This window comes from Pteronotus mesoamericanus, unplaced genomic scaffold, assembly GCF_021234165.1.
Source record: "Pteronotus mesoamericanus isolate MK-2021 breed Mesoamerican mustached bat unplaced genomic scaffold, CSHL_Meso_final contig_90, whole genome shotgun sequence".
In the NCBI taxonomy this organism is placed as follows: domain Eukaryota; kingdom Metazoa; phylum Chordata; class Mammalia; order Chiroptera; family Mormoopidae; genus Pteronotus; species Pteronotus mesoamericanus.
This window is the reverse complement of record NW_026555277.1, coordinates 43,113,272-43,137,018: the sequence shown is the minus strand read 5'-3', so window position 1 is coordinate 43,137,018 and position 23,747 is coordinate 43,113,272. Positions and strand designations below refer to the sequence as shown.

Sequence of the window (23,747 nt, the reverse complement as noted above, 5' to 3'; positions counted from 1 at the left end):
GAGGATTCCCTCACATCACCTTGCTTGGCCCTGGAGGATGGCTGGTTAGTCAATAACAGGTAAGACCCCTCAATGGCAAGGGCAACCTAAGACAGGCACAGTCACATAGGGGCCATCAGGGAAGGACTTAGGGAACACGGAGAAGGGGCGAAAGACCCTCATGCTTTGGCTTTGATATGGCTGGAATCCTCATTCTATTTGAAAGAAGTCTCCTTATCTCTAGGCTGCTCTGCTCCACCCTCCTGGCTCAGGCTTGAAACAATACTGGAGACAGCCCTGAACTGGATCTGATGGTTCCTGGGGGAAATCAGGCCTAGAAGTAAATTACACTCATTGAAGCATGCTTTGTTTTTCCTCAATCTGTGATAACCAGATCAGCTAGGAAGGAAATTTACATTATTCATAGACCCTGACCCTAAACCATTTGGCCCTCTTATGTTTACTCGTCTCGGACCCACGCAAATCAGTGTGTTCCTGCCCTTTGTCTTCCTCAAACATCACATACACTCTGTAAACTTAAGTTACTGATGTAATAAGATTACCTGTACATTCATTCCCACTACCTATCCCCCACTGATAACCCTTTCAATAAAAGCCATTGAGCACAGGGCCTCGGGGCATTCTCCACTAGAGGGAATCACCAACCCCGTCACCTGACAGGCAAATTGTGTCTGGTACAGTTCATTTCCCCATCCTTGGCCACCCGGAGAGGCTCTGCGGGACAGAGTCTCCTCCCTCACCTAGACATTCAGCATCCTCATCTTGAAAGGAAACCCAGTAATTACTTCTGCCCATTTCCAATTCATTGACAAATGTTTCAGTATATTTTATGAATTAGTAAACTGAACTAAAATGGTCACAATTCAAATTTAAATTCCTGGAATGCAATAAACATAGTGTCCTGTTGTTGTTGTTATATATTTGTTTTGTTTTTATAAGAGAAGAGAGGGAAGAAAAGAGGAAAAGAAACATCCATATGGAAGAGAAACATCAATCAGTTGCTTTCCGTATGTACCCCAACTTGGGACACATATGAAATCTGCAACCCAGGCCAGTGTCCTAACCGGGAATTGAACCAACGACATTTCAGTTTGCGGGGACAATGCCCAGTCAACTGAGCCACACCAGCCAGGGCTATTGTGTATTTTTTAATATATAACCTGGGAATGTTTAGAAAGTATTCTGAACTTAATATATCACAGGTATATCACAAAGCATTTTGGGTTGCACAAACATCAGAAACTTCAGACCAGTTTAAATGATGGAACATTAGCAAATTATAAAACATTATGAAATACTAACATATGAAATAGAAAAACTGTATAAAGAAGTTATGAGTAATTTATGTGTACATAATATAAAATCACAACCACAAACACAAATGTCCATTAAAAAAAAAACAAGCTGTCAAACAAAGTATGATTGCCCTAGCCAGGTGGCTCAGTTGGTTGGAGCATCATCCCAGAAACAAAAGATTGCAGGTTTGATTCTGGGTTAGGGCATATACCTACATTGCAGGTTCACAGGTTTTGTCCCAGACCAGGTGCGTTACAACACCTGGTCCAGGTATGTATGGGAAGCAACCAATCAATGTTTCTCTCTCAAATTGATGTTCTTTCTTTTCCTTTCTTTTTCCCTTCCTCTCTCTCTAAAAGCAATGAAAAAAATGTCCTCGGGTGAGAATTAAAAAAAAAAAAAAAGCATGACCAACTCCTGAGTTTTTCCATCAGTAACTGTACTACTAAAGTTGAGAAAATTTTAAGGGAGAAAATCTTAAAACTAAAAAAATTTCATCTACTGAACCTCTCAACTAAGAAATTATCATCATCTGAATTTTACAATGGAACATCTAAATTCAAATCATAGAAGCATAGCTTGATGAAGATACTGAGGCCCAAATAATTTCTGTGACTCTCCAAGATCACACAATTACTTAGATATTAACTAATACTTGTTAGTGTAAAAATTATAAATTAAATCCTAAAATAGAATCATACACATGAAAGTCTTTTAAGAATTACTGGACACATTAATGAATGAATTGATTAATTACTAGACACAAGCGCATTAAGGTATTACTAGACACAAGATATTTTTAGATTATTGTTTTGAAAGAGAATAATTCTTTCTTGGAACTAAACATCCTAAACTTGCAGGATTTTACTCAATTAACACAATGAATTATGAGTTAACTCTACATGTAGTAGCATAACACAGTAACTAAGAACATAATTACCAGAGCCAGACCAGGCCACCAACTCCACTATATTTAGATATGTGATCTTCAGCTAATCGTTTAATCTTTGTATGTTTAAAATTTTTAAGCAAATTTCTTAGTCTGTATATAGCTCAATTTTTCTGATCTGTAAAATGAAATAATAATAGGACATACCTGTATGAAGATTATACATATTAAGATATGTAAAATTTCTGACCCATCACAGTCCTCTTGAATCAGAAATTCTAGGATAGAGTCCAACAATACATCTTTCACAAAAAGTCTTCGAGGTGATTCTGACATGTACTAAAGTTTGAGAATTATTGGTGCAAATTAATAAGATTTTCTCTTTCTCTCTTGACTTGTATACATAGCCATTAGTACACTTTGTGTTTTACTCATCTCATCTTTTGTCACAAAACTACTGTTTATCTTCCCCTTGGCTTCAATGACACTTAACTTTCCTTGTTCTACTTCCACATCTACTGTTTGTTTTTTTTAAACTTTTAATTTCAGGCTCATCTTCCTCAATCTATCCTTAAATGTTTTCTTTTCTTTTCTATTCCCTTTTACATGCCTGACCACTGTAAACTTGAGATAAGGGATTTTTCATTATTTATTCTGGTTTTCCTCAAATTTAGCTCTGCCTGAAACACACTAAGCACTCTATACAAATCTTGAGATATATTTACAGTGGAAAGTGCATAGGTTTTTGGAGTTGGACAGACTTAAAGAATCACAGTTTAGCTACTCACCCATTAGCTATATTATTATGGGCAAGTATTTAACTTTTCTTAAGCCTCATTATCTATAAAATAAAAATTCTTGCAAATTATTATGAAGTTTTGAGACCAATTATAAAAAGCACCTACCAAAGCATATGGTGCATAGTGAATGTTAAATAAATAATAGTTATAATTATGCCTCCAGAAATTTTTTTTTTAGTCTCATTAGCAGGTTTTTTTGTACAGAGCATATTCGTCAGAGCTTTTATGTCTTCTTTAGGTTTGTTAACTATGCTCAGTTATGACTACCCTTGGTTGAAGGAATATTAATATATGTACTCAATAAACATGAATGCCTATTACATGCTAAGCACTGGGTACACAAAAAATGAGGAAGGCATAGTTACTACTCTCAGGAAAAGTATTTCAAAGTCCTATTAGCAACATGGTCTCATCTTGTTTTCATTACCCAAGAAAGGACATTGCTGAGTTTCTGGACCTTATATGAGATACTACTCTGTTACATTTTATTATTTCCTATATCCAATATTAATTCAAAAAAACTTATTAATTATTCCATGTCAGGTATTGTGCTAGAAGATACAGAAATGAAAAAAAAAAAAAATGAAACAGTCTCTATCCCAAAGAAGTTATTTCAGAGTTCCACCTTGTACAGAGCATCTTCTTGTTTTTACAAAATGAGGAAGAGTATTAAGGAGTTTCTATGCCATATATGCAATTCTATTACATTGTATAATTTCATCCTTACCCGTAGTCTTTTGTATAAGAAACCAAGTAAAATTTGATTAAATGATCCAGTTTTTATTATCTCCTATGTGACTTTTCAGCTTGTGATCTTGTTTTATGATAACTTGAAGATTTAGCATTCCAGGCGCTAACAATTCTGGTGAAGAAATAAAAAGACAGATTACTAGCTTCTTAAGTTTTTCTAGACTTTCGCTAAAGTTAAAACTATTTAGTAACTACTAGCCTTATGGATTGTCTTTTTATTTCAGAATTCTTTTAGCAATCTATACTATTTATTCAGGTATTCCATTTGTTGATCGGTAATAAAGCTAAGAGTTCTAAATTGTATATTAATAGTCTGTCAAACCCTTTGGAGACCTGTAATCCATCTGTAACTTAACTGTAATATCATTGTATTTGTATTTACAGAATTTTGTAGAATCATAGTAGGCAAAATATTTTAACTCATAGTAAGGAGCAAGCAACCACTTCCAAAAGATGCTTTTTCTCTTCATGAGGTTAGTCTTCTTGATTGATTTTCTTTTTCTTTCTTTTTTTTTTTTTTACAGAACTTGTTGATTAAGGTGACTTTGCTTGGTTATAAAAATGACCCTGAGATTTTTTTTTTCATATTATCCTAATTAGCATTATTACCCCTTTGCTTCCAAAATAAAGGAGCAGAATTTGGGTATATGATTGCCTGAAGAACTACATTCCACTGGTTACAGTTCTATAAATGGCCAGTGATCGTCTGAAATCTACGAAGGTAATGCTATTTCTAAACAGGCAGTCAAACTATAGTAATTGCTGATTTCAAGGTCTAAAGTAGTGAAGCAGTTTCACAGGCTACTTTCAGTACCAAAATGCAAGCTATATCTGTACTGTCATCCCACTTACTGATTTCTTAAATAAAATCAAATTTTAAATCAAGGCCAGAAAACTTCAGAATAAATAGGGACAAGGATCCTGACAGAGTATTAGGTTTGAAGGCAGCCAGGTTCAGGCCTCGTTTAAAATTCAAACACCTTGATACTGCATGAATAAATCTCCAACGTTCGAATAAAACCTTTAGATATAGTGGTTTCCGAGGAGATTGGTGGTTTCTGGGGCGAAGATAATAAGGGAAAGGCTGCTTTTAACGGTTACTGAATTTCCTTTTGGGGTGATGAAAATGTCTTGGAACTCCATCAAGGTGATGGTTGCTCAACACTGTGAATATACTAAATGCCACGTAATTGTAAACTTTAAAATGGTTAGTTTTATGTTAAGTTCACAGCAAAAAAATAAGCAAATATTTTTAAAAAGGAAAAAAAGATACAGGGCTTTCTAGCAGCAAGGGGGGCGGGGGGTTTCAGTTGGTGAAGGCCCCAGAAGTACAATGCCTGCCCACCAGCAGTGAGGTCGGATAGGGTCACTCCCACTTCACACAAAGGCTTGTGGAAAGCTTACAAAATTCCCTCAGGTGGACCCTAGTTTCAATAACAGCCAATAAAACTGGTACACCACCAAAGTGCACTATTTTCAGTGAGAAACAGAAATCGCCGGTCGTGTAGAAATCTCTACGACCAAAAGAGAACATCAGGAATGGAAACGGTAGAAGCCATTTTTTTAGAAAGGTTTTTGTCTTGGGAGGTTACTCCTGAGGGTTTAATAAACTTTAAACATTACATTTAAACCTAGGTGCTTAACTATGACGGATACGTATGTCAATGGCGCAGCATCTCACAATGAAAAGCGAAAATGTAGTCTACACCTCTCTGCGCCAGCGACGCTTTGCTGCAACGCTGACCGCCATATACCCCTCCGCGGGAAAGCTCCCTTCACCAACCGGAGAAGGTGGAGCCTCAGAGGACACTCCCGCCACACAGCGCGAAGTGCGCCGCTGGACTTCCTGGGAATTGTAGTTTTAATTAACCTCCTTTGTCTGTTGTCCAGGCTAGCTTGGGGTCAGCCAGGAAACTACAACTCCCAGAGTGCCCCGGGGTGTCAAGCGGCTGCGGCGTGTCGACTGTGGCGGAGAAGGCCCAAGGGGCTCTGCGTTCTGGAGTGGCGCTTCTTGGTTCGGTGGCAAGTTGCAGGCTGCTGGCGCTGCGGCTGAGAAGAATAGCGAGCCGGGTTGGCATTTGCCGTCGGGGTCCCCGCAACGATGAGTGCTGCCAGGGAGTCCCATCCGCACGGGGTGAAGCGTTCGGCCTCCCCAGACGACGATGTAAATAACAATGGCGGAGTGGATGAGGGTTGAGGCCTACTAAAGGTTGGGGTAGGCCGGGAAGGGTGGGTGTAGAAGGAGGAAACTGAGGTGGCCTGAGAAGGGGGGGACGGGTGGGGGACCCAGAGGAATGGGAACTGTCTCCTTTCCTCAATTAGGGTCGGGAGGTTTGAAGATGGCCACGCGCGAAGAGCCAGAGAGCTGCGTGGGAAGGGGGATCGAGGAAAAGGAACCATGTATGATCGAGAAGTGAAAGAGCGTTGTCGAGAGATCATTTACCTCTTTGGGGGCTGATGAAGCCTCTTGTTCGAGCCTTTCTACTCAGAGACAGCAAGACCTTGCCTGTTTGGGGCTTAAAATGCTCCTGTGACAGTAGCAAAGATGTTCGTGCAATTAAAGTGAATTTTCTGGCCGGGATTGTTTTTGCAACGTACTCTTAACAGTTAAACCTAACTGTACTGTTAAGAGTAAACTCAGAACAGTACTGAATGGAAAAATTTTACCAGGGGTGTAATTTGTTACTGGAGCAAGGTGGTGAGGTCTAAGACGTTGGGACCTAGAGGGCCGATTTGATGTCGGATACCTCCCTGGCCCCTCCTCCCTCTCCTCGCCTCCTTCCCTCCCTCCACCCCATGTCAGTTTAAATAGCAAACCGTTCATTCCTTAAAGCAACGCATTAAATATTCGATGCTGTGCCAGGTGCTGGAAATTCAAAGATGAATAAGTATGTATTCTAGGCTTTTACGTATAGTTGTCCCAGCTCCGCGCACTGTCATGGAAACTGCAGTAACTAGTAAACGTAAAACTAAGTCCTTGCAGTGGATGAATAAATGCCATGGGAACGTTGATGGGGATATTTGGGGGAGGGAGGCATGATAGGTCATTTTTAGGGATGATGAAGGGCACCATCTAGTTTTCTTTCCGTTATTATTTAAAGCATTATCAATGCCTGGATACAGAGAGTTCTTTATTTTCTATAACGCACTTAAGTGCCTTTCATAGTATCTTTGTGAACCATAAAAGGCTCACTGAATACTACTAGTGCATCATTTGCAGCAAATGAGATGATGGTCAAGACCCACCACTCTTGTGAGTGGGAGGAAGGGCTAGGTCCAGAATAGTAAGGGTCTTTTAGTTTTGCAGAAAGATTAGTAATCAATAAAGATTTGAGGAAAAATTGTTATTACAGAGAGATTCACTCACGCCGTCTGTTTCTTCCTACAACTGGCATTTAGATCTTTTCTTGTTGATATGGTAATCCAGGACATGCTAGGAATTTATCTAGGTTTTTGAGTAATCTGGATGCCATTTTAAAAGTTATTACATTGTTTTCCTCCTGGTTTTTAATTCCTACTTGATTGCTAGCATGTTAGACACCTGTTTTGCTAGACTCAGCAACATAGTCTTTAATTTAGCTCAGCGATTTTCAACCAGTGTGCCACAAGAGGCACACTGTGTGCCGCAAGAATTCTTAAAACATGTACTACAGAAATGAGAACAGCCAACACAACAATAGCCATCTGGTGTGAATGAATCAAAATTATTTCTTTTTTGTCAGATTGGCAAAAAAAATTTTTTTTGGGGTATGCCACAGAATTTTATAATTAGTTTATGTGTACCGTGAGATGAAAAAGGTTGAAAATCTCTGTTTTAATTCTGACTGGTGTGAGCAAGTGGGTTAGGGCAGGGATCATCCTGCAAAGCAAAAGGTCACCAGTTCAGTTCTGCTCAGGGCACATATCCGGGTTATCGTTTCTGTCCCCAGTGAGGGTGCAGGAGAGGCAACTAATTGATGTTTCTCTCTGTCTATCTCCCTCCCTTCCCCTCTCTCTGAGAATAAATAAAATATTTTTTAAAAAGTCGCTGTTTTAGCTTGACAGAAAACACTTATTAGTGATACTAAGTAATTTAACACAAAGTTAAAGGAATTAAGAAACTGTCTACAGCTTCTGATGGGATCATTTTAAACTAGATGACCCTTGAGACCTTTCCAATCCTATAAGCATTCTCTTTGAAGGCAGTGATTATAAAATATAGTTGCAAGTCCAAATCAGTACCTAGCACCATCACGAACTCACTAAAATTGATTATGTTGATAATAAATTATAGTGCAATATAGTAATCTGTCCCTGATAGTGATTTTTTTAAGTCAGTTTCTTTCATGTAAAACATGTAAAACACTTTGTTGTCAAATATACATATAAATTGTAGAAAATCATCTAATTATATGTAGTTGGTCAATAGTTTCTAATGAACATCCACTACATGTAAAAGGTCATTGAAGTTTTCTTTGCCCACTGACCTCACATGTTAAATGAAAATTATAAAACATTTAAAAAGATATTAAAAGTAGATACTAAATCAGAATTCAGCTCTAGAAAAATACAATGTTCAAAGTAAATTCTAAGAGTTACTATGGTGATATGGGTTTCATTGCTTTGATTTGAGTAGAGAAATAGCTCTCTTTTAGGGAGCCAGAGGAGTGGGGAGGTTAATTTTAGTTGCTAGTGGAGAACCTTTAAGAATGTATCAGGCACCCATGTGCTTTTCAGGGTGTAGCACTTGGGCAAGGTACTTGCTGTTGTATGCTAAGTTCTTTGAAGGGAAGAACCAGAAGGATTTCATGATTGAAAAAAACGGATATAAATTGTAAATGATATGGTTATTTATATAAAGACATTGAAGACATTTGTTCTTTCAGTAAAGAGTTTGGGGAATTTTTGGTTTTTAGACAGTATTTAACCTAATTTTATATATTTTTATAACTGGTTTATAAACTACTTCCATATACTCTGTTTAATCGTGTACAGTATAATGAGGAAAGAGAAGAGGACTTAAGGCCAGAGGAGGGAAGCAAGTTCCTTTCATATATAAAATTCACACTTAATAAATAAGGATATTTGCCTCAATGTCCTTATTTATTAAATGGGCTCTTAAGAGAATGTAAGTGAAAGCAGTTTGTAAGTTGTAAAACACTATCTTTTTTTGTTTTTGTTTTTTTAACTATGTTGAGCCTGAAATAGTTAAGAACTAACTGGTCTGTGAAAAGATGAGCTGTCAGATGAAAAGAAGCAGAAATTTGGCATATAGGTAGCCAAAATCATAGGAGTGTATGAGCCCCCTATCAAAAGGAATTTAAAGGAGCTGTAAGTGGTTGTCCAGTGAATACAGATTGTTTTAACACTCATGTGCCCATGAGAAATGACTGTCGTCATTTGTCTTACATTCTATTAGTCTTTTTTACAAATAATTTTCAGAAGTAATAATAAAGGGATGGCGAAAATCACCTTTATTAAAGATTTTAATATGAATTTAATCATGGCAAACCAAATTTGTATTCCACATTTTCATGATAATTATACCCAAAATAATTAGCATCCTCTGAATACAGCTAACTGCTTATCAGTTGTCATGTGTGAAACTGGAACATATAATTTCAGATTTCAAATCTATTTCTAATAGATTTTAACTTTATGATGAAGTTATTCTAGTTCTCACATTTGCATCACCAAAATATAATCTTACTTGAACTGTTTGAAATATTTGATTGCTCATAATTTTGTTTTGGAAAGGGGGTGATTGTCTTTGCTCCATAATTGTGAAACATTTTCATTTTTAGATGATGAGCTCAATTAGAATGGTCAATCCAGGGAATATTTTCATTTCTACATTTCTTCTAGTCACCTTTGTATACACACTTGCCTTCATCATTTGTCCACTTAAAAACCATATTAAGTAAGTTTTGATGTATAAAGTTCATAAAAGATGAAATGAAACAGGCACCCATCTTTTTAGAAAAACTGGATGGTCCAGGCTCTTATTGCAAAATATTGCAGGATGAAGTCCTTTGTAGAGTGACTGGATGAAAATATTATATTTCCTTTTTTTTTCTTTGTCTCTCAGCAATTTCTGGGTTGGAACAAAGTTATCTAGTATTCATCATCCAAAGATTTTTTCATATACAATTTTGCTATCACCTGTCATTTTGTATTCACCTGCAATTTGTCTAATAATTTTGAAATTATTAGGCAGATAATTTAAGTGAAAACCCTCTGTCAGTTTTCACTTTTTTTACCTACATGTCATTATGGGTAGAAATGAAAACATTCCGAATTACCAACTGTGTACAAAGAAAGCTAGAAGCAACCAACAGAGGGGTGATGTTTTCTTGAAAGATGATGCAATGCTTTGGATAACATGATGGAAAAACTCTTCTACCATTTTTCTATTTTCTATTATTTTAGTAATTTTTAGCTTATAACAGGGTTCAATGTTTCATATTGATTTGACCCATTTGATATTATAAGACAGAATGTTGTTCTGTTCTTTACAAAAAAAAATAGGTAAATTTTCTCTGTTCTTTGGAAGACCTCTGTGAAAGAATGAAAGTCGTAACATAGCAATGCTTAAAAAAACTAGAACTGTTCAAAAAGAAACTGAAAAACTAAAATTGGGTCAAATAGACTCTGGTGTTAAACTTGAGTGATATGTAGAATATTACTAAAGCCAGGGTTTTCAACTTCAATTAATAACTTTGGCAGCCTTCTGGATTCAAAGTACTAGGTGCTGTAGGGTCCTCCTATAAGGCACTGGGGCAGTAGATCTCAACATGTGGTTATCCCCATGAACAGCATCAGCATCACTTAGGAATTTGTTACAAATGAAATCCATGAGCCCCACCTCAGACCTACTGAATGTGAAACTCCATAGAAACAAACTTCTGAGAACTGATCTGTCTGGCAACAAAACTAAAAGCTTCTGCCTTGAGGTAACAAAAGGAATACAGATGCTCCTCCAATGTCATTATGTCCCAATAAACCTGTCATAAGTTGAAAATCTCCTTAAGTAAAAAATGCAAACCTAATCTACTGAACATTATAGCTTAGTCTGGCCAGTTTCTACTGAATGAGTATCACTTTCACACAGTCATAAAATGAAAAATTTTAAGTTGAACTATCATAATTTGGGGACTGGCTGTGTATTTTCGTTGATTGGCTAATTTCTTTTTCAGCTTGGATCTAGCAATTGGGAGGCAGCAGATTTAGGCAATGAAGAAAGAAAACAAAAGTTCTTGAGACTTATGGGCGCAGGAAAGGTAAGCATCAGACTATGCATTTTTCTTTTTTTCTGTTAAGTGAGAAGGACTAAATACAGTTATATTCCATTTTTCTGTTCTGCATGATTATCTAAGGCTTTGGGGACTACAGCTGACCAAACCCAGTGCTTAAAATTTTTACTGTTTCTTAGAATTCTCATTGCCTCTGGGCAGTAGGTGTAGGGACTATATGTACAAAAATTTTTTTGGTTTGAGGAGATGTCTGTGAAAGAAGACATTACAGTTTATGATTTGCCATTTGTTAGACTGATGATTTGATACAGGATATTTCTGGGCAAACCAATTGGTAGGTCTTTCACATTTTATAGTTCCCTTCCAGCCCTTGAAGCAGTAACCAAGGAAATAACCTTTATCCCTGATTTTTCAAACGTTCATATATTTTTGTGAAACCACTTTGATTAACATAATAGAAAATGTAAAATATAGGTGCTTGGAAAATGTCGCCTATTGGAAAAAAAGGTCTTGTTCCTAGCAATTCATTTTTACATGCAAATACAGTGATCTCCAGATACTTATTTTTGTAACCAAGTGAATTTATTTTTGTAACATTATCCCAATAGCTTTCCTGCAAATCCAATGTGAAAGAAACAGGAAAACTATTTTTCTCTTTTAAGATCCTTAAAGTGAGATTCTGCTTTTTGTTTTTGTTACTAATATGGGAATGTATTTGTGCATTTTAGTTTTAACAACAAATTATTGACCACTGTACACCAGGTACTGTACTAGGTCCTGGGGAGAGTGGGGATCACATAGATCAGTAAAGTGTTTGGAGCCATCATGTAATGAAGGAAACTGGATAATAACAATATAGAATTAGAATTGCGATGAGAGAGCTATACACATAGTGCTGTGGAATCAACAAACAGGGGTACCTAACTCTGGCCTAGCTCTACAAACTAGAAACCTTTTCAGATGAAAGGATGAGGAATTATCCAGACTAGAGCGTTGGGGTTGAGGAAAGGGAGGGATCATGCAAAACATGAAGACGTGTAAAAAGGAAGCATTTGTGTACCTCATTAATCCAGATTTTCCATAATTTGAAATTTTCATAGGAAGTAGTCTGAAGTTCACCTAGTTCATGCAAATAAAAGATTTGCTAAGGATATATAACATATGTAATAGTTTAGGGAACATGCTCAACCTAGTGGAACACCCTAACGTAAAATGTATGAAATTTAGCTACCAAGAGTCATATACACATCGATAAAACTGGAAAGGAACAGATTGAACAAATGAAAAAGAAATTTGGCTGCCAGTAAAATGGTTGTATAGCATACATTAAATTCTCTAGCAAGACAAAAATTGTAGAGTTGAGCTTTTATATAGGCTGGTTAGATTTGTTGTGGCTTGTGGCCATACAGAATATTGCTTACCCTAGCCAGCTACTTTGAGTATTTTATTGGTCACAGAGAAAACTAGCAAAGAAAGTATGAATAGACCAGTGCAATATTGTATCATCCTAGAATAATTTGATACTATTATATATTCAAATCTTGTTAATGAGGTATCTTCTGCAGTCTAAAGAGGGAACATATTGAATAATTAATTTGCTTATGTATTAATGGCATGTAAGGCAATAAGCAGTAATGCTTGAACCTTTCTTTAGTATGTTTGGGTATGGAGAATGTCATCTTTTCACAGTAGAAAAATTTGTTATTTACTGTATCTTCACAGATGATTAAGATTGCTTTGCAAAGTCACTCTGTTTTAGTGAACAGTTTATTTCTTTACCTTATGAAACTGAGTATGAGTCATAGACTAGATTGGAACTGGTAAGTTGAGAGTGATTATGTAGTCAGATCAGTTGATAACTTTGAATCAGATTTATTTTTATGTTTTATAGAAGTAGATTGTTTTAAACTCTGGTCTTTTTGACAGTTTAAGATTGGGTGTTCATTATAGTCAAATACTAATGAGCTGTTTGTGGTATGTCAATAGTAATGACGGTTTTCATTTTTTGTATTTTAAAGATTTATCAGTTTGTTTACTACAAGTTTATTATTTCATTTTTAGCTAGCTAAATAATCTCATTTGCTTTCTCTCCATGAGATATGCATGGGGCACCAGAAAGAGAAGGTGGGAAAGTTAAAGCAACTCATTTAACTGGCATTTTTAGGAAAGACCATGATTAGATTGACTTAATTTTTTAGATATCTATCCTTCCCATTTAAAATTTCAGCTTGACCTTTACGTACTCTCTACCTGCTTCCTCTGTGTTTATTTGTATGTGTTTTAATGGTATTTACTACCTTCTAACATACTATAATTTACTTTTTTGCCCCTCCCTGTCCCTGCCATTGCTGGAATGTAAATTCCATGAAGACAAGACTCTTAATTAATCTTGTTTCCGCACTATATCCCAGAAGCCTAGAATAGTACCGTGCATAGAGTATGTACTCAGTTATTATGTTAAATTAGTGGTCTCAAATTCTAATACATTTCCTGCCTCCTTATAGAAAGAACATACTGGTCGTCTTGTTATAGGAGATCACAAATCAACATCTCACTTCCGAACAGGTAAGAAACTAAAACATAATTCAAGTGGAGCTGCTAAATGTGGAATATGGAATATTTGTACATGTTTTGGGATATTCTAACTTCTGTGTATAATTGTGTTGATAATTAAAATATTAGAATTGGAAATGCATGTAGTATATGTAGACATGTTAAATATATCATGTAACAATCAATATATACTTCGATTTTTAAAAGGTTTGAGTATGTACATCAATATAATATTCTAACCAAGAAACTGACCCTTTTCTGCCTTCATTTCAACTGATTCACAACATATATTTTAATTGTAATAAGGTGTTATACCTAATCTTGCCAACTGTAATATGTGTTGGGTTTATTTTTCTTTCTTTATAAATTATTTAGCATATAATGTTTGGCACAGTATACTGGTTTATAGCTTATTCACTCTTCTGCTCTGAAATCTTGGAGAACATAAATTCATTGCAAAGCCTGAAGAAATTAACTTTAAAAAAAATTGTTGGGGAAGCCATTTTGAATAAGAACTGAAAATGGATTTGGACTCGAATTCAGTCTGCTAAGAAGTGAAGTTTTTTCCTATTTATCGGGTTGGCCAAAAAGCCCCTTTAGTTTTTTCCATAAAATAAAAAGATACATTTTTCATTTTCACCAATAATCTTATTGACTTGGATATTTTGCGTATGTTGGCTCCCTCCTGTATGGTAGAACGTTGATTGTTCTCAGTGTCTTGATTTGATGGCTGTCAACCTCAACTGGTCTACCCAGCTGTGGAGCATCGTCCAGTGAGAGAGCTTTGCAAACCGCTTTTGACACGTTCAATCAGTCACAGCACCTTCTCCACACACTGCAGATCTTTTTTTGCATTTAAGTTGCATTTTTACCTTTCTTGAAATAATAAAGCAGTATTCCAAAAATGTTGGATATTTTCTTCCATCTTCAATATTAAAGTGGCCACACAAAAATTCACCAGTGTTGATAATTTTTTTCTTTAATGCATGCTGGTAGGCTGTCACAAATACAATTTAACAAAATTGTTTCAAATGAAGTTAGACAACTTAGTGCTACTGGAGATATTTTATGGGAAAAACCAAATGAGCCTTTTTGGCCAACCCAATAAAATTGATCCTGATCACGGACATTAATAATAGCAGGGCCTAATGACCTTGGTATAGTTAACAAAACTTTTACTTATATAAATTTTTCTGCTGGCCTAGAATATGTAGCACATTTTAGAAATAGATCTATTTCTGGTGTTAAAAGAATTTTAGATTGATTTGCATTGTTAAAAAAGTTCCTGAGCTTTGCAGAATGGAAGTATATTTAACTGCTTTTTAAAACTGGGGGCTTTATGAATAGCAGTAATGCAAAGCACCAACATTTGTGTTAAAATGTGAAATTCCTCTTAAATTTACAAAATAAAATGTCATGCACAGAAAACTTCATTTGAATTGGTAATATCTAGTTCTTGCATGGTAAGTTCATAGGTTTAGTTTTCTGCTTCATAATTACAAATTACAGTATATATATGTAAATATATGTCACATGTTGCATAATAAAATAAAAGTTTGTTGCTTCAATAAACCAATATGCAAAAAAAAGGCATAAAGGAGAGCCATTACAATTTAACCATTCTCTGACAATTGCATGCCTTCATTATTTCTGTTCATATGCAGGTTTCATTTGGAGGGTTTTTGTGAATAGAAGAAAACTTTTCACTTTTAGGAGGACAGTTACTAAATATAAATAAGCTAAAACATAAAATAGCCAGAGTTCTTAGTAATTAATACTTAGAATATCTTCAGGCACTTTTTTCTGAGACCCTTGTGTGTGGTATGAATTATCATGTGGAAAAATACAAGCTTTTTATCTTTTATAAACACTTTTGTAGTTCACAGTGTTGGTTATTAAAGAAGTATTAATAAATACATATTTCAGTTTATGTTCATTATGTCCTGTGGTATAGAAACCTATCCACAAAATTAATTGTAAAATTAGTCACAATTTGAGAGGTCAGCCCTGATTATAATGGCATCTGTGTTATGGGGTTTTTTTTTTGTGTAATCAAATATTTTTATTAATTTGACTGAAACATAACCAAAGTACACTGGACATGCAGGGGAAGAAGACAAGAAAATTAATGAAGAACTGGAGTCTCAATATCAGCAAAGTATGGACAGTAAATTGTCAGGAAGATATCGACGACATTGTGGACTTGGCTTCAGTGAGGTAGTAATGTATTTTCATTAAATGGGAACATAATTTTCAACTTGATGTAATTTCTACAGTTAAAATATTTTTATAAGCAAAACTAGGTCTCTGTAGATAATGAGAAGAGGTATTTTTGAGGGGTTTGTAAAGGAGTTTTCTGATACCAGCTTATGTAAATTCTGCTTAAGTAACCACTAGGGCACTTTCTTTCCCAATTATAGTTGACATAAAATATTAGATTAAGGTGTAGGAAGTGATTAGACAATTACGTACCTTATGAAGTGATCACAATAAGTATAGTACCTACCTGGCACCATAAATAATAATTACAATATTATTGACTATATTCCCTATGCTCTACTATACGTCCCCATGACTGTTTTTATAACTGGCAATTTGTACTTCTTAATCCCTTTCACATTTTATACCCATCCTCCCGACCCCCTCCTATCTGGCAACCGTAAGTTTGTTCTCTGTATCTGTGAAAGTTTGCTCCTATTTTGTTTGTTCATTTATTTTGTTTTTTTAGATTCCACATATAAGTGAAGTCATATGGCGTTTGTCTTTGGCTTATTTCACTTAGCATAATAACTTCTATATCTTTCCATGTTGTGGCAAATGGCAAGATTTCTTTTTTTTTTTTTAATGCCTGAGTAATATTCCATTGTGTATATGAACCACATCTTCTTTATCCATTTGTCTATTATTGGATACCAAAGTTGCTTATATATCTTGGCTACTTTAAATAATACTGCAGTAAAAATAGGGGTGAGGTACATATATATCTTTTTCAAGGTAGTGTTTTTGATTTCTTCAGATAAATACTCAAAGTGGAATTGATGGATCATATGGTAGTTCTACTTTTAATTTTTTTGAGGAACCTCCAATACTGTTTTCCATAGATGCTGCACCAATTTGCTACCCATCAACCATATATAAGGGCTTTCTTTTTTTCCTATATCCTCACCTTGCTGTTTGTTGCTTTATCGATGATAACATTCTGACAGGTGTGAGGTGATAGATATCTCATTGTTATTTTAGTTTTCATTTCCTTGATGATAAGTGATGCCTAGTATTTTTTGATGTCTGTTGGTCACTATATGTCCTCTTTGAACATGCATCTATTCAGGTCCTCTGCCCATTTCTTAATCAGATGTTTGCTTTTTGGTGTTAAGTTTAATGAGTTCCTTACATATTTTGGATATTAACCCCCTGTCGGATGGATCATTGGCAAATATTTTTCATTCAGCAGATTGTGCTTTTGTTGGTGCTTTCTTTTGCTGTGCAAATATTTTTTAGATTGATAGCCCTTTTTCTTTTTTCCTTGCCAGAGGAGGCATGTCCAAAAGCATATTGCCAAGAGCAGTGTCAAAGAGATTACTGCCTATTTCTTTTATGGTTTCAGGTATTACATTTAAGTCTTTAATCCATTTTGAGTTTGTTTTCATATACGGTGTAAGAAAGTGGTCTACTTACTTTTGTTTGTTTTTTTAATTTTGTATGTATCGGTCCAGTGTTCTCAACACCATTTATTGAAGAGACTATCTTTACCCCATTGTATATTCCTGCTTCCCTTGTCATAGATTAATGGACCACATAGGCATTGGTTTCTTTCTGGGATCTATTTTATTCCATGGATGTGTCTGTTTTTATACCAATGGCATGCTGTTTTAATTACTATGGCTAGGTAGAGTAATAGCTCCAATGTTGTTGTTCTTTCTCTATACGGCTTTGGCATAAAGGTTCTTCTGTCATTCCATATAATTTTAGGATTATTTGTTCTAATTCTGTGAAAAACACTGTTGGTGTTTTGTTAAGGAATTCAAAGACTTTGTTGTTGCTTTGGGTAGTATAGACATTTTAATAATATTCTTACAATCCATGAGTACAGTGTAGCTTTCAAAGAATTTGTTGTTGCTTTGGGTAGTATGGACATTTTAATAATATTAATTCTTACAATCCATGAGTACAGTGTAGCTTTCCATTTATTTGTGTCTTCAGTTTCCTTCAGGAATGTCTTCATTGTTTTCTGAGCATATGTCTTTTACATATTTGCTGAAATTTATTTTTAGGTATTTTATTCTTTTTGATGCAGTTGTAGATGTGATTGTTTTCTTCTTTTTCTAATCATTATTGGTGTATAAAAATACAGCTGATTTCTGGATATTAATTTTGTATCCTGCTACTTTGCTCAGTTAATTTATTAATTCTAGTAGTTCTTGGTGGAGACTTTAGGGTACCCTCTATAGAGTATGTCATCTGCAAATAATGAAAGTTTCGCTTCTTTTCCAATTTGGATGGAAATTTTTTATCTTTTTCTTGTCTGATTGCTGTCGCCAGGATTTCCAGTACTATGTCAAATAAAACTGATGAGAGTGGACATCTTTGTCTTCCTCCTGTTCTTAAAGGAAAAGCTTTCACTTTTCAACATGAGAATGATGTTAGCTGTGGTCACTTTTCAGTATTGATTATGTTAGCTGTAGGTGTGTCATATCTGGTCTTTATTATGTTGAGTTATCTCCTCACATTACTGAGAGTTTTTAATCAGAAATGGATATTGGATTTTTGTCAAATGCTTTTTCTGCATCTGTTGATAAGATCACATAGTTTTTATTTTTTTATTTTATCTGGTGTATCACATTAATTGATTTGCAGATATTGAACCAACATTGCATTGTTGCAAATATCTGTTGCATCCCTGGAATAAGTCCCACTTGATAGTGGTATGAGCTTTTGAATGTATTGCTGAATTCAGTTTGCTAACATTTTGTTGAAGATTTTTGTATTCCATGTTCATCAGGGATATTACCTGTAATATCCTGTTTTTATAGTGTCTCTGCTTTTGGTGTGAGGGTAATACTGGCCTTGTAAAATAAGTTTGGGAGCTTTCCTTTCTCTTCAGTTGTTTTGGAACAGTTTGAGAATAGATTTTTTTTAATCACTTTTTAATGGTTATTCTGTTAACAGTTTTCCCAATTTTTTCCCCCTTTGCCCTCCTCTGCCCGTCCCTCACCCCTGCTCCCACAGTCAGTCCCCACACTGTTGTCCATGTCCAGAAGAACTAATTCTTCTTTGACTCTTTGGTAGAATTCACCTCTGCATCCATGTGGTCTAGGACTTTTGTTTTGGGGGTAGTTTTTTGATTACTGATTCTATTTTGTTACTAGTAATTAGTCTGTTACTGATTTGGTTTACCTTTTCATAGAACCAGCTCTTACCTTTATTGAATTTTTTTATTGTTTTTTTTCCAGACTATTTTATTTCCACTCTGATTTTTATTCCTTCCTTCTACTCACTTTGGACTTTTGTTTGTTTGTTTTTCTAGTTCTTTTGGGTGTAAAGTTAGATTGTTTATTTGAACTTTGTTTCTTGGGGTAGACCTGTATTGCTATGAATTTCCTTCTTAGAACTACAATGTTCTGGCTGTGTTCCATATATTTTGTGTCATATATTCATTTGTTTCTAGATACCTTTCAAATTCCTTGATCTCATTTTAACCCATTCATTCTTTAGTAGCATGTTTAGTCTCCATGTGGTTTTGTTTTTCTGTTTTCTTCTTGTAATTTCTAGTTTCATATCATTGTATTCGGAGAAGATACTTGATATGATTTCAGTCTTAAATTTATTGACTTATTTTGTTGCCTGACACGTGGTCTATCCCGGAAAATGTTCCATATGCTGCTTTTGGGTGAAATGCTCGAAAATGATCAGTTAAGTCCATGTAGTTTAATGTGTCATTTAAAGCCATTGTTTCCTTGTTGATTTTCTGTCTGGATGATCTATCCAAAGATGTCAGTGGGGTGTTACCACTCCCTTATGTCTGTCAACCATTGCTTCATATATTTAGGTTCATATATTGCTTTATATATTTAGGTGTTGGGTATGTAGATGTTTACAAGAGTTATATCATCTTGTTGGATTGATCCCTTCATCATCATGGAATGCCCTTCTTTATTTCTGATACAACCTTTGTTTCAAAGTCAGTTAAGTCAGTTTTGTCTGATACAAGTATTACTACTCCAGCTTTTTTGTTTTTGTTTTTGTTTTGTTTTGTTTTTTGCATTTTCATTTCCATTCCTTCACTTTCAGTCTGAAGTAGCACTCTTGTAGGTAGCATATACGTTGTTTTTTTTTTTCACCCATTCATCCATCCCATGTTTAGAGATAGAGGAAGGGAGGGAAAAAAAGAGGGGCCAAAACATCAATGGGTTCGCTCTTACATGCCCCGAACCAGGGACCCACACAGGCATGTGCCCTGACCAGAATCAAACCACCAACCTTTCGATTTGCAGGATGATGTTCAACCCACTGAGCCACACCAGTCAGGGCTCTTGTATGCTGATGACCATATATGGTGTTATGTTTGGATTCTTTTTATTTCCTGTATATCTCTTACAGGCTTTTGGCTATGTTTATAACAGCAGTCTTACTTTAATGCTGAAATTTAAACACATCACTACATTTATTACCCTCATCATGTTCGTTTTTGTCATTTTTTTTTTTATACTGTGTGTATGCGTATATTTGTGTGTGTCGCCACAAACAACATTCAAGTTAGATAAAATATGTCAGGTCAGTACTGGTTTGGGAGAATTCTCTCAGTTGTTTCTTAAATCATCTTTTTTCATATTATAACTACTGGTTTATTTTACTCCAAAGTAATATAATATGCAAAACATTGATAATGTAATATCCAAAGCACTGGTTTCCACTTTTTCATGAGTCATAGGTTAACTTGCCTTATTTACTTAAAAAAAACAAGTAAACAAACAAAAAACCTCACATTTTCAGAGTAGAGGGTGGGACACGCAGAGTAGAGGATTGGTTTTCAAAACCTTTTCTTACAACAAAATCTCACTCAGCTCTCAGTATGTAAAAACATATGTTGATGTCCAAGTCCTCAGTTCTTCCTTTGAAAGCCTGTCGCCATAGTACAGTCTTAAAACTGTTAGTTTAATGACTAGGGAAGTATTTTTTCCTTGTCATTAAACTAACTTGATGATTATATTTACTTAAATTGGTGTTTTTAGGTAGAAGATCATGATGGAGAAGGTGATGTGGCTGGAGAGGATGACGATGATGATGATTCACCTGATCCTGAAAGTCCAGATGACTCTGAAAGTGATTCAGAGTCAGAGAAAGAAGAATCTGCTGAAGAACTCCAGGCTACTGAGCACCCTGACGAAGTGGAGGATCCCAAAAACAAAAAAGATGCAAAAAGCAACTATAAAATGATGTTTGTTAAATCCAGTGGTTCATAACTCCCAAACACTTAGTCTTTGTATTAAAAGTAAGCCTTATTGTTATAATGCACAGTGGAGGACTGCTTATAGAGCACAGACCTTTGTATTATAATTTTTAAAAAGGCCCTTTTAAGTAATTACAAAGAGTGTTTGCTTTCAGATGCCATGGATTACACTTTTATGGGCATGACTAAGATCATTTTTGTAAAGAGTATGAGTTGTATAAAATAAGAAATAAATACAATGCTCAATTTCCTTTCATATTAGCATCATCAAACATCTAATCTCACCTTTTTACCCCTTCAAATAGTTGTGGGGGAAACACTAGTTTTTGATTGTGGTAGCTTTTTTGTGTCTTCATATTTTTCTCTTATAAAAAGTTTATCTGTACTGTGATGTGTTCATGAAAAAAATTATTTTATTATACTTTGTTATAGTGGAACTATTCATCATGGATATTTCTGCTGCCAGTAACAGTCTAAATTAATTGTTGGCAAACGGTTAGGTACTTAGTTTACTCTTACTGATTCAGCTCTACTCTTTTGGACCAAAACAACATGAGAGCAAATACTTTTCACATCTGTTAGGATGGAGTTACAACTGTCATATATTTGGAATGCTATGATCACAAGCAGTCTTTATATAATATGAATTACATTGAATGTTAGAATTTTTTTTTGATGATATTTGGTGAAGTTTTACAGAATTCTCTAAATCATTTGGTCCTATCTATTTAGGAATATGTAAAAGTATTTTTTGTTTTTTTTGTTTTTTTAGGTAATATGTGACCAAAGTTAATTTTCTTCCTAAGGCCTAAATAAAAAGAAAGCAGTTTCCCATATTTGGTTGTGATACCTTTATCCTCATTATCTAAAATTGAGGAACAGGCTTATTGAACAAGAAGCTGGAACAAATTTTCTTAATTTTATTTCAATACAGTTATCTTCATTATCTAATTCCTAAAAAGTAGTATTGCTTTCTGATTTAATTGCTAGTTCTGTCAGAGTAAGATTAGAATCATCTGACTGCTGTATGTGTTTGATTTGTATATCAGATTTACACAAATTGCATTTTGGGCTAGTCAGTGAACTTTGAGTAATTGGGTCCAAAATACTGATGTTTCTGAGTAACATGTTCAAAGGCTTGAATCAGACCTGTTTACTGAACTATTACACACTTAGATACTTAAGTATGTGTCTGATATGTTGGTTTTTAAAGTTACTCCTGTGTCGTTTTGAAGCTTAGAATGTGTTCGCGGAGTGCAGCAACTCGAACGGGTGATTTCTGTTTTATGCAATCCATCCTGAAATATTTTTCATATTAGACCCTAACATTTTTTTTAATTCTCACATTGTTTCATAATAAGTGCTCCCCAATATACAGGCTAGGGCAAAAGTAGGTTACAGTTTTTATGGAAAATAATACAATAAATAATAAAACAAGAATAAACTTTCTCGTACTCACAACTGTAAGTCTACTTTTGCCCCACCTATAATTAAATTCTAATTGGGTAGTAGACAAAATGTATGACATTAATGAAATTTGGTTTAAACACATTGGGCTTTATTCAACAAATTTCACTTTAGCCATTGATTTTCAAATATCTAGTCTGTAGGGTTGTGCATTAAAACCCTACAAGTGGGTTTCTGACTCAAGTAGAAAGTGAAGACTGATTCATGTTTAAGAGTGCTTCGAAGAGGGAGAGGCGAGTATTTTTTTTTTTTAAGTATTTTCATCAATTTATTGTTTAGATGCTAGGTTTTTTAAAAGTCCGTGTTCTTATATATGTAAATAGAAAAGCCTTCTAAAGTAACTGCACTGGAAGACCATTCTTTAGAGAAATCCTCATTCCATTTAATTCATAGATTAGTGTACATTAATATAATTTAGGGTTGGAATAAATTTAAGTCCATGGGTCCATTGGCTTTGTGTCCCAGCACCACATCATGGCTGTGTTTTAAGCATGAACATTGGGTGGAGGTTTTTTTCCTTATCAAATTGGGGGTTTACATTAAAGAAGAACAGATGCTATGCCATTTTGATATCCTTATTAAAAAGGACCAGGTGGGGAAATACAAATTATTTTTTTACAGTGAAACACACTATTCATTTTAATGGTGACTTTAACCAGCACTCATAATTTCTTAGTTGAAATACTTAAGTGTTTACCTATACCATTTACCTAAGTTTCTTTAAAATTTTCTTAGTTGACATACAATATTGTATTAGTTCCAGGTGTACTGCATAGTGATCCAGCATTCATATAAGTTGTGATTACCATGCTAAGTTCTTGTAACTATCCTGTCCCTGTACAAAGTTATCACACTATTGTTAACTCTGTTCCCTTAGCCTTTTTCATCCATCCTCCACTCCCCTCTGGCAGTTAGCATTTTTTTGTTTCTATGAGTCTGCTCTTTTTTTATTCGATTTTTTTTTTTTAATTCAGCAGATAATTGAAATCGTGGTATTCATGTTTCTCTGGCTTATTTCATTCAACATAATACCCTTTGAGTCTATTCATGTCACAAATCCACAAATGGCAGGATTTCATTTTTTATTGGTAATGTTATATATCTCTTCCATTTGACTATTGATTAGACACTTAGGTTACTTACATGTCTAATCTGTTGACTACCTCTTTTATCTGTTTGCCTTTTGATGGACACACCACTTCTTTACCCATTTGACTATTAATGGACTCTGGGGTTGCTTCCATGTCTTATGGTAAATAATGCTTCAGTGAATAGAGGGGTGCGTATTTCTTTTTGAATTTCTGTGTTTTCTT

At 35.0% G+C, this 23,747-nt stretch overlaps 1 protein-coding gene across 1 annotated transcript; it reads left to right on the top strand.

The window, feature by feature from the left end:
- Window positions 1-5,685: 5,685 nt before the first annotated feature.
- Window positions 5,686-21,223, top strand: CUNH11orf58 (chromosome unknown C11orf58 homolog). The gene is made up of 5 exons (XM_054586038.1): window positions 5,686-5,899; window positions 10,911-10,994; window positions 13,472-13,532; window positions 15,628-15,737; window positions 20,750-21,223. The coding sequence occupies exons 1-5, from the start codon at window positions 5,837-5,839 to the stop codon at window positions 20,978-20,980; spliced, it is 549 nt and encodes a 182-aa protein (XP_054442013.1). The 5' UTR covers window positions 5,686-5,836; the 3' UTR covers window positions 20,981-21,223.
- Window positions 21,224-23,747: the final 2,524 nt, after the last annotated feature.